At 40.3% G+C, this 11,588-nt stretch overlaps 1 protein-coding gene across 4 annotated transcripts in view; it reads right to left on the bottom strand.

Moving 5' to 3' along the window:
- Window positions 1-11,588, bottom strand: part of syt14a (synaptotagmin XIVa) — a 56,018-nt gene that overhangs the window by 8,548 nt on the left and 35,882 nt on the right. For all 4 annotated transcript variants that reach the window (XM_084915620.1, XM_084915618.1, XM_084915621.1 and 1 more), the window contains 4 exons: window positions 6,061-6,332; window positions 5,528-5,977; window positions 3,918-4,107; window positions 3,330-3,386 (listed from right to left, as the gene is read on the bottom strand). In XM_084915620.1, the coding sequence (XP_084771746.1) occupies window positions 3,330-3,386; window positions 3,918-4,107; window positions 5,528-5,977; window positions 6,061-6,332 (969 nt within the window). The remainder of the gene's footprint in view (window positions 1-3,329; window positions 3,387-3,917; window positions 4,108-5,527; window positions 5,978-6,060; window positions 6,333-11,588) is intronic.

Raw genomic sequence — 11,588 nt, 5'->3', positions numbered from 1 at the left:
AGGCATGATTGCTTAATGGAAATCAGTGCATGGGCTTAGGAACACTTCCACAAATCACTGTCTGTGAACACAGTTCACTGTGCCATCCACAAATGCAGGTTAAGGCTCTGGACGCTGCAGCCTTCAGACTACAGGGAAGAAGGAACATCCAGATTGTTATCAGTACTGTTCAAAAGCCTGCATGCTTGATGCCATGGGGTGTATTAGTCCCTACGGACTTGGCTGCCTACAAATCTGATGGCATCTTTTTAAAGAGAGTTCTGCATCCATAACAAACCACATGTTTACAGACTGGTGTTAAAATAACACAGTAGTAAACTTGATCTTGTCCCAACTTTTTTAGTGCATGTTGCTGCCATCAAGTATAAAATGTGCCAATATTTTCCTTAAAATAGTGAATTCTCCCTAAGTTTTGTTGTGAATAAAATAAGAGTTTATGAGACTTGCAAATTATTGCACTTTATTTTACACAGCTTCATTGAAATTTAGCTTGTAAATCGGCTGCTTCACCTTCACACTCGGCTCACTCTTCACCAGAGTGGCACATCGTCTGCATTGATGCATCAATCCTGCTAGCCTCCTGTTCCACTCCTCCTCAGTTCCTTATCAAGACCCAGAGGCAATTGAACGCGTCCACTTGAGGCGCAACTTGTTATCAAGACCCCGACGTACTTGAACTCCTCCAAGTGGGGCAGCAATTCATCTCCAACCTGGAGTGGGCAATCCACCCTTGTCTGGCTGAGAACTGTGGCCTTAAATTTGGAGGCGCCAGCTCTCATTACTCAAGGAAGCTTGCACAACCAAATGATCTGCAAAAAACCCTACTGCCCTCTGCCTCTTAGCTGCACTAGAAATTCTTTAAATAATCAATTTTTTAATAATCTGATGAATAAAAATGATAATTTCATTTGTTAGTATTTATTTTAATAGTTGCGTTGTGCAACTAATGCAAGCATGTTGCCAGGTTTTCATGCATACACAGCAAAATCTCCAGTGTTAAATTAACACTAGAGAGTGTCTAACACTGGAATATTTCTAACATTTTGAGTTATTTTCCAGTGTTAGAAAATCAGCACTGCTCAGTGTTAGCCATTGTTAATCTTCAAAACTGACTAGGTTACTTTTAAACATATTACACTGTCAAAAGTGTTAATTTAACACTCAACAGTGTTGTATTTAACACTCAGAGGTGTGGACCCATATAGACACTCTCTAGTGTTAATTTAACACTGGAGATTTTGCTGTGTATAGGGGCTTTTAATGTGAAACAGAACAGAAAAAGCACTTGCTACTAGTACGACTGCTGGTGCATAATTCTAATATGTTATTATATGAAGCTTTCAGATGAGATATGAAAAAACATATTTAGCTCAAGACCCTAGCAATCAAAGACAGAACATAATATATCGAGTCGGGATTAAAGTATCTAAGAATTCTGAGCTTAGAAGCACGACTTGTACTGCTGATACTCGCAGTTTGCGACATTTTCCACCTTTTATTACCCCGCTGATCACATTCCAAAAAACAAAATCCCGATAAAGCTCATTCATTTAGCCCAGAAGAGGAAAAAGCAAAAAGGAAAAACACTGCCATTATCAAGTGATTTCAGCATTCACGCTTTCCTTATTCACTCCTCATTTCAATGCAGAAATCATGGCACAAACTGAAGCCATAAATCCAGCGGAAAGTAAGCGAGGCAAGACTGGCAATCACAATGGATCTTTGAGAGTGTTTCGCCCCTCGTCTACAACCATACTCTGTAATAATGCTGTGTATTATGTTCCAGTCTAAGAGGGGTATAAGGAATGAATTGCTGAGGGTTTCATGCTGTCGAGTGCCAGCTGCCTTCCAACGCCTAGCTCACCGCCTTCAATCACACATTCAGTTGCTCTCTTTGACATAAAAGCAGAGTGAAAAAAATAGCCTTGATTTCTTTTTTGACTGCTGCTGAATGGGCTCTGTAGAGCTGTGGATGTCTTAAGTGGTCAGTAGCGGTGATGCATGGCTCTTTGGCATTGTTGCTGAATGAGAGGGGCTGCGGCTGATGATTAACTTGACTCGTCGGCTCGGTACTGTTTTGAAATGGCAGAAAAGAAGCTTTGAAATTGCTCCGCATCTTTCACCGTGCTCTTTCCACTTTGTAAGGACGCACAAAGTCAATCAAGGCCTTCGTGAGGATTTTGCACAAAGGTTTTTTTCAGTGTTGCCAGATGCGACTATTTTCCAAGTACAATTTGAAGACTATAAAGTATGTGGATATGCTATTCAGGAATGTACAAACAATATCAAAATCTGACAGCTAGTTATTAGTTAGAGACATTCACGAATACATGGAACATGGCAATTAATGGGAGGACAGTACAGTGTGGCTTTTAGATGAATATTTATGCAACTCTATTACAGAAGTCCTGTTTATGTTTCATATGCTGGAAGCAAAGCCGAAAAATGTAAAATGTGCAAAGCGTACTGTTCGAATTAGGCCAGCACTCAATGACAACATCTCCTTCTTGCTGGCTATCAGATATCAAGAAAACTAGACTGACATAGCATGAAAAAGGCTGAGTGAAAACACGAAGGACTTCCAGGCAACACAAGAAACGGGTAAAGGAGGCCGGGAGGGGGTATCTCAGATGCATGCGTGATGTGATACGCATTCAGAAATACAGCAAGAAGACTTACAGCACAACAGCCAAGCATCTTCATGGATGAGAGTTAAATGCAATAAGAGTCCTATGGTCCAAAGTTTACATGAATTTGAAGAAAGTCATATTTCAGGTTTTAAGGGAAAAGCTTATCTTATCAAAACTGCTTCCAAGAGAATTTAGTTAAAATTTTTGGGATGGGTGCAAAGAGCTTGGGCTCCCAATATCGCATAAACAGTTGCTGTTATATGTAATTTACATTTTTATAGCAACAATTGTTTCATACTGTAAAACCTTATAAATTACAGAGAGACAAAGTTAATCACAATTATCATGTGATCCAGTAAGAGTAAGCACTTGGCAACGGTGGGAGCGAAGAACTCCCTTTTAAGAGGAAAACATGAGGAAAACCAAGCTCAGGAAGCGGCAGCCATCTGATGCAACTGACTGGGGGATAAGGCGACATTGAGTCAATCCAACATACTACAGCATCAAATTATATATATATATATATATATATATATATATATATATACATTAATGATAGAAGCCAGTTAAATTAGTGTGTCTCCAATCAACAGTCATTCCATTTACTTACATCTATTTGCATCCATGAAGATGTATTTTTTTAAAAAAGGATGTGAAATTAACACTGATGGCACTTCACAGGGAAGAACAGAAACTCACCTCTGATAATATAAACCTGTCCACCTATCAAGTGTTTTAGACAACAGAACAGTCCATCTGACAACAAGGGTTGGACAGCAGTAAGAAAAACAGCGGACCAAGATGTCAAAAAGGTAGTAGGGTGAGAGAGTTTCAGGTGCAGACATAACAGAAGATGCAAGGAAAGAGAAACAGGGTCAGAAGGCCAACAACAACAACATTTGCACAAAGTTCAACAAGAGGCAGTTTTTGTTTTAACTTGCTGCTCAGATCCCTGGAAGCTGACTGAGGAGGCTGACCGGGAAATGAGGGAAACCAGAGATCAAACCAGAGGAAAACTGAAAAGCAGGTGGTGGCCGAGATAGAGTACACTATCTCTGATTCGGAGAAGTTATACGCTGTGCATAGTCCCTCTCTGACTGAACGTAAGGAAGCACATAGTATGTAAAACATATAGACTTTGACTACAGATGTTTACAGGAGATACTTCAGATTAAAACAAACTCCTATGCACAGGCTCAACTTGTCCTCTTCTGCTGTAGCATTTGAAACATTAAAAGTGTTATCCTGCTTTCTCTAACTGGACAACAAACGTTTTAGGGTACTTACTGGGTGGTTTGTTAGCAGCCAGGTTTTTGAAGTGGATGCCTTTGATGACTTCCACAGAGAGACGTCCTGTTGTGGCGTTGTAAACCAGGCCCACGAGGATCTCCGGTGTGGAAGCCTGACTGACTGACTGGAATGACGAGGCGCTTTCACTGCATGTCATATCTGAGAGGCTGACCTGGGATTCGCCACCCTGAAAGAGTTGGCAAACATTCAGAACGTTCTTAATATCAGTTTTTAATTGTTAAGGATTTTCCAAAACACAAATGAATTACAATTCAAACAGCAGTTCACTACACCCTCCCTTTACTGCGCTGTCCCAGCAGGATGTCCTTATGAGGAGAACTCCTTACTTGGTCATTGTACTGAATTCATCGATCACGTCAAGTAATCACTCTCAGACAGACCGGTGAGACATGCAAATAACTGCCATCTACTTTATAAACGCAGACAGATTGCTAGCATGTTTCAATCAATCTCAGTCTGTCTGTGCCAATAAGCGCAACTCATCTGTAATCCAACATAGTTGTATTCTGGTTATATTCCTGAATAAAGGCAAAGCTGCTGAATACCTTAATGCCTATTTGATTTTGCAAATCACCGTCATGCAGTTACAATGTATCCAGTTTTCCGGTTTCAAATCTACGAGGTTCTGGCTTTGACTTCTTTTAATACACTACATACATGATGTATTTACTATCACAGAGTGTTTGTTTAGGCAAAATAGTGTAGTATAGTACACAATAAATAATGCTAGCCACTATAACTTGGATATAAAATATGGTGGTAGCCAGAGTGGGATTAATGATCTGTTACTGAAATCACACTCAGTGGATAACGGCTTAACCAGGATAATCCTACTTTTGAACACTAATAATAGTAACATTTACAAAATAAACTTTGCATTTGATTCATTATTACCTCAAACTGTTGACTGAGCTCATAAAGTCATCAGAGAGTGAGGAAGCTGGACTAGGCCAGAAGCTGGCCATGGAGAAGAACCGTGAGGAAAATAAACCCGATTCAGGGAAGATTTTAATATGATATCTCCAAACAGATAGCTAACCCGCTAAAAAAAGGAGCCCGTATTAGGCTGGGCAAGCTAACATTTGAAGGTTACGTAATGCACATCTTTTCTTTATACTTAAGGACTTGTGTTTTTAGATAGGCTCAAAATACTCTTTACATTTTTAGTTATCTTATGTTCAGTGAATTAAGCACTGAATGTTGCTGTATTGGGTTAATTCAACACCTGGATATCTACATAAATAAAAATATTGTTACTAAAGGGAAAGAAAACTAATATCTGACAGATTCGAAGCAGGATAACTAGGTGCCTTTTAAGGCTGCCTTTCTTCTTTGTAGCCTTCGAAATAAAGTGAGCAAAAGGAAAAAAATAAGTAAACTGGCTGTGTCGCACTACCATCTACTCCTGAGAAGCATTAAAAGCCAACAAGCAAACAAAACAGGCAGTTCAGTAAGAATGATCTGCAAAATGTGATCTCACTCTGAAAATGTTATCCAGTTAGATGAAAGATCAATCAACAAAGAGAAGTAATTAGTGAGGTGATGAGTGGCAGCTTGAAAGCCAACACCTGCTTTGATCATCTTACCGGGAGTGCACAGCATGGGTCTAATGTGACCGGCACCGACATTTTGCCCTGAAGGTTGAGCTTGGTGAGGTAGAACACCTTTTCCCCGAGCACCTTCTCCTTCTTCATTCGTCGCATGCTGTAAAGGCGAAATCTGATAGCATAATTGCTGATCATCTCTGACTCCACATGGCTGAAGCGGAAGGTCTCCGTGAAGATGGGGCACGGGCCTCTCTGGATCCCCGTCTTCGCCCTCTGTTTCTTGGTGGGCAGAAGCACCAGATGAACCTGCCAGGAGATGTTACCGGTGCGCTTGTAGCTGGGAAGGTCGGTTACTGCCATGATGGTTACAGACAGCTGCTGCTCCTCTGAGTCGTAGTCAAACACGATGTCCAGGGTCCCGTATTTTGCAACAGGATCTGGTTCATAACCTTTCGGTAGCTGGGCTGCTGATCCACGGGCTGACATATCCTACGGAAACCAATGAAATGTTCAGTGTTCAAAATAACACCTCATCTAAAGTATCACTCTGATATTGCATGACTGGTATTTACCTCCGGGCTGAGGACAGCTGTGCTGTCACTGGGCATGTCCTCCTCATAGCCCTTGTTGAGGTAACTCTCAGTCTCAGGGCCGTCGCTGCCCTCACTGGGACACTTGCCAAAAGAGAGGTGGGGGCTACCGCTGGTGTGGGACAGATCACACTTGGCATCACCCAGATCTGACAGGGTGCAGGACATCCTTGGAGAGCCATTCTCATCCTGATAGGGCGGTGGCTGAAGCTCATCCAGTGGCGGTGTCCGTCTCATCCTCTGGATGCAGTTGACTGGTTGGGAGGATATAAATAGATAAAATAACAAAATACAGACACATCATAACACATCATTTAATAGGAACCATTAAAGAAAGTAATTTGGTTGCACACATTTACAGCTTCATCAGTGCTTCACTGTAGCAGCAGGTGGTGATATTCTGTATTCTCATCATCATTAACAAACATCATAGCATCAAAAGACCAAAAAGGTCTTAATGCCTTCAAACGTACCCAGCTTGTCAGTGGCTTTTAGCCTTATCCAATTAAAAGCACTACATCCATAAAACAGGGTAAACACATATCTATTCTTTTTTTCTTTTTTAAACAAAAACGTAACAGACGGGGGTTGAATGGTTTTCAAACTGGAGGAAAATCGTGCGTTTCTTAAAGACTATTTTCAGCCTCTGATTTGGCGAATGTGAGCATTACAGCAGAGTAAATAAATAAATGGAGCTCTGTGGCACCGAAAACAAAGAGACACTGTGCAAAGCTACAGAAACACAGGCAATTATTTTCAATTTTGAAGGTTTTGATCTTTCTATTTATTTATTTATTTGTAAACAATGAGAGAAATGTAAAACTTTAACAGAGTTTAAGTAACTTCAAGGACAATCCTAAAGTATTTACATTTTTACAACAGGTTGGGTATGTAGCCCATTTAGTACATATGGTAGTGGTACACCAACTACAGCATGCATTCAAAATCAACCCTACAGACTTAAAAAGACACAGATCTTGGCATTGGACCATGGATTATGTTTGCAAAGTTTCATCAGAAGAAACCACAAGACCTCTCGAGAAATGCCCTTCGGACAGATGAGACCAAAGTGGAGGTGATTGGCCACACTGTACATCACATTTGGAGAAAATTAAACACCAACTGTCAGCACGAAGGTGGAGGCGTGATGATTTGGGCTTGTCTTGCAGCCATGGGAGCTGCGCACTTTGCAGTCACTGAGTTGACCATGAAACAAAGTATTCTAGAGTCAGATGTGAGGCCGTCTGTCTGACAGCTAAAGCTTGGCCCAAACTGGGTCATTCGACAGCACGAGGACCCCAGGATCCCAGGCACAGCAGCAAATCACCTTGATATGTTTCTTTTTAAGAATGGCTGAAATAGAAAGAAATCAAGGTGTTGCAATGGCTCAGTCACAGTCCAGACCTCAGCTCAATTAAAATGCTGTGGAAGGAAAGAAAACGACAATGGACTGAAGAAGAGTGGGCTAAATTTTCTCCACAGTGTTGTGAGAGAAAACAACTACTTCAGTTAAAGGTGGGACCACAAACTACTGAGTCATGGGGTGTACTTAGTTTTATTTGCATAGCAATTAATGCTAATCAAATGTAATTTGTACATCTTATTAAAGATTAACAGATAATAAATTAATTGTAACAATACCAGGTGAGTCTTAATGTTTAATCTTCAATTCTAACTCTATCAGTATTATTTCGATCTGTAAATTTGTCATTATTATGATTTTGTTTGAAATTTTTCAGACTTCTTTTTCAGCCTCACAAACAGATGTGATGCAGCTGCCCTCGTGAGTATAATACGCTCTGCGAGAGGAATCTTTTGAATGCACAGTCTAAATAAAACATCAGATACACACCATTAAAAGGACTGAACTGAATACTTCTTAATCTGCCACACATTTTATGCCTCTCACCTTTCTAAATGATTCAGTTGCCTGGAAGGCAAAGAGTGAGGCTGTGCTGAACATTTCTGTGGCACTTACAAAGAACCCTGAATAGTGTTGTCAGCTGCATTCTCAAACCTGACTCCTTTGTCCAATTTGGATTCACAATAACTGAGCAGCCAATGCTAATACTCCCAGAGGGACGCTGGTGAGGAATGAATGCTTTAAACCCAGCCTACAAAAGATGAAGAAGAACCTAACTTGAAAAGAACGATCTCTTCTTTCCTCTAACTTTTGGAAAAAGCCAACACTGTCATGACGTAATCCACTCCAACACAATGTTCCAGCTTTCTCCCAAGTTCCTGAAACTTTCACTCTTAATAATGTCAGTGAGACACCAGCTCAAAGTGGCACATATCAGTGGCAGGATAGAGGCAAAGGAGTCTTAACTAAGTGTCATGGAGGGCTTGATAAAAGGAGCAAATCCATTTTGAGCAGCTTTTTCCCGCTGAGCCGGGGGCGGTTGATTTGATAGAAGCTGCCGTGCAAAAGCACTACTCTTTTCTCCAGCCCGCTAATTGGGACGGTTACCATTCCTCCCCTCGTCTCACCCACCCTTTCATCCCTTCTCTGCTGGCATTCGCCTTGTTTTGCCTTCTTGTACCTCTTCAAGTGGGAAAACAGTTTGTGAATCTCGCCTGTGAGAAGCAGGTAAAAATATCTTAGATGAAAAATGAGAGATGCTGCACTCGATTGTCCTTTTCCCAACTGTAAGCAGGAGGAAACACACCTGACCTCCTGCCACCTTTCTAAAAGTTTTAAAAGGAGTTAAGCAAAAATATCAGCGTTGGATTATGTAGAAGGCTAAGTGTAAAGAAAACAGAAGTGCCATCACCCCAATTTAAACAAAGCAGGTGAAAGAAGCAGATAGATTTGCTATATTACCAATAAATACATAAAACTGATATTTATTCTCCCTGTGAGAAACCAGTTGTGTCAGTGTTAAAGCCACTTTCTGCATGGTGTAAATGCAAACAAGCTACTACTTTATCATTAGTTTTTTCCCAGAAAAACACTGAGAAGAGCTGCACCACATTCCAGCACTGACCTCACCAACTTGAGACAATGCTTTCAGTTCCAGACGTGCCCCAGAAGTGACCGTCTGCTCCGTATCTCTTAAAATAGTGGATAATCTACTCATTCATTCATTTACTTATTTAACTGGAAGCTGTTTAAAGCTGCTCAGGGCAGATGAGGAGGCAGGAAGTCAGAGACATCAGGAACCGAATGGAAAATTCAGTCAATTTTCAAAATAAAAGACCCCATCCAGACTAAAGTCTCTGATTCTAAAACACTCGATGGAAGGACAAAACAAAACAGGGTCAGAGACAAGGACACCCACTATGAGTGCATGACTCGAGTTACATTAAAAAAAATTCCTCATATGGAAAAAATATAGTATTTTGTTTTGCATGTGTTGGCTGAGAATGAGTAGAGAGCACGTTTCTGTAATAAAATGGTTCTAATGACTTGCATCCTGTAACAATGGGTCAGGTTTGCGTTTTAACAGTTGCACACCCTACTGTAGACCTTTTTACCCCCAACTTTATAGATCCTTAAAAGCTTATAAAATATGCTTGAAGATGTGGCTCTGTGGAACAGTGGACTGAACCCAGCTGCAATGTATTCCAGTTCTTGTGTGAAAGCTATATTTGAAAAAAATAATTAATTTATTCATTAAAGAATCTCTGAAACACAGCCGGGATCTATTTTTCTGGCTTAGCATGGTGGTAGAAACTAAATCTTAATCCTGAAAACAATGTACAGGATTGGAACTACTTGCTGGAACTACATTTCACTCAAGAAATAATCCCTTAAAAATTGTGCAGAGTATAGACTATGACGACTGAATGCCCTCCTCCCAGTTTCAATCCCCATTTATTCTCTGTCTACAATATTCTTTGTAAAACATGTGCTCAGAGGTGTGGATACTAAAAATAGCTCCCTTTTGCTTCTGAGTTGCAGCGTATGAATAAAGCTACCGTGATCTCACTTACACCTCACCGATTTTCATGTGAGAAAAGTGCTAAATGTGCAGGTTTGAATGTGAGATGAACAAAATTTGGCTGAGAAACATTTGCTCACTTTTATTAGTTAATGCTTCAGAAAACGGTCTTTGCTCTTATTGAGCTGGTTGGTAACCATTCAGAAGTAAACAAGGCCCTTAAAATGTGGCCGACTTCCAACATGGCACCAGTCATCGCTGCACCCTCATTCACAATACAAGTGAATTTTGTTCTATGTGAAAAACTAATTTGCTTCTTTCCAAGCTTTATGTTGGATTAATGAAACCACTTTCATTCAAACTGAATCAAATCCTGAACTCTGGATTGATTAATTGAGCTTTCTGGTCAGAGGTAGGCCAATCAGCTCTGAGTAAAGCCACAATCAATGAAACCTCATCCCCAACCTCTTGTAGCAGATGGCTGCTGTTTCTGAGCCTGGTTCTGCCGAAGGTTTCTTTCCTGTAAAAGGTGAGTTTTTCTTTCCCACTGTCGCCAAGTCATAGGGGGTTGTTTGATTTTTGAGTTTTCTCTGTGTCATTACAGTGTTTTACCTTACAAAATAAAGTGTGATTTGGTGATATATAATTAAAATTGAACTGAAACCATAGCAACAGGTAAATTAACAGAAATGTGAGTGTCTACCATATTTCTCTTAAAAGAAAATAATAACAAAAGAAAAAAAGAAGAGTTTTTTTACATAACAGAACAGTTTGCATTTAATCTTTAAATCTAATTATTATTATTTTTATAGTAACTGTTTTTTTTTCACTAATTATTATAATTATTGCCAAGAGCAAAGTACAGGTGACAAGACAAAATAAAAATATGGATACAGTGACAACACAGTTTATTTATGGACCTATTTATAACCATATACAGCAAATGATTTGGAGGGCCCATTGACCATAAGCTGAAATCCTACTATCCACATGAGTGAGAAAACCATCAAAAAGCACTGGTACATGCTGTGCAACACGGTTCTCAAAGTGGCCATTAGAGCAGGGGCTTACTTCAGAGAAGGGAAACCTTAGATAATTTTTCTGCTTTCTGCTTACTTCCTATTTTTGGAGTCTGAGTGAAGCCACCGGGGCACCCAAACTCTGATTTTGCAGCTCTGGCACAATCCTCCTCATGTTTTATACATATGTCCTGAGGATGAAGCTCTTCATACTCAGACAAACACAACAGCGGTAGCTGTGGGTGTGGAGAGGAAGCTTTTATGGCTGTTTGCTTGAAAAAATAATGAAATGCGTGTCCTTTAGCGCTCGTGGAAAATCATGGAAACGACTCACCTATTTATCTAATGAAACTTTCCATATTGCAGAGAAAGCCTGAACCGATGTCAGCCATGGCATGAGGCCGCTGCTTTGTTATTGCTGATCCACGATGGCTTGGTGGGAGAGAAAACCACAGCCATCAAAGCCTTACCACAGGGAGGAAAATAATGATCCTCCAGTATTTTCAACCGAAGTGCAGCCACGGACGGACAGAGCTTTTACCTCCTCTTTGGTTATAGTCGAGCAATTATAAGTAAGCTGATTATGATCTGATGAACCAAAAACTTT

Source organism: Perissodus microlepis, chromosome 19 (genome assembly GCF_051167445.1).
Source record: "Perissodus microlepis isolate ML-2025 ecotype Zambia chromosome 19, ASM5116744v1, whole genome shotgun sequence".
Lineage (NCBI taxonomy): Eukaryota > Metazoa > Chordata > Actinopteri > Cichliformes > Cichlidae > Perissodus > Perissodus microlepis.
Note: the sequence above shows the minus strand (reverse complement) of the source record. Positions and strands in the feature narration are given on the sequence as shown.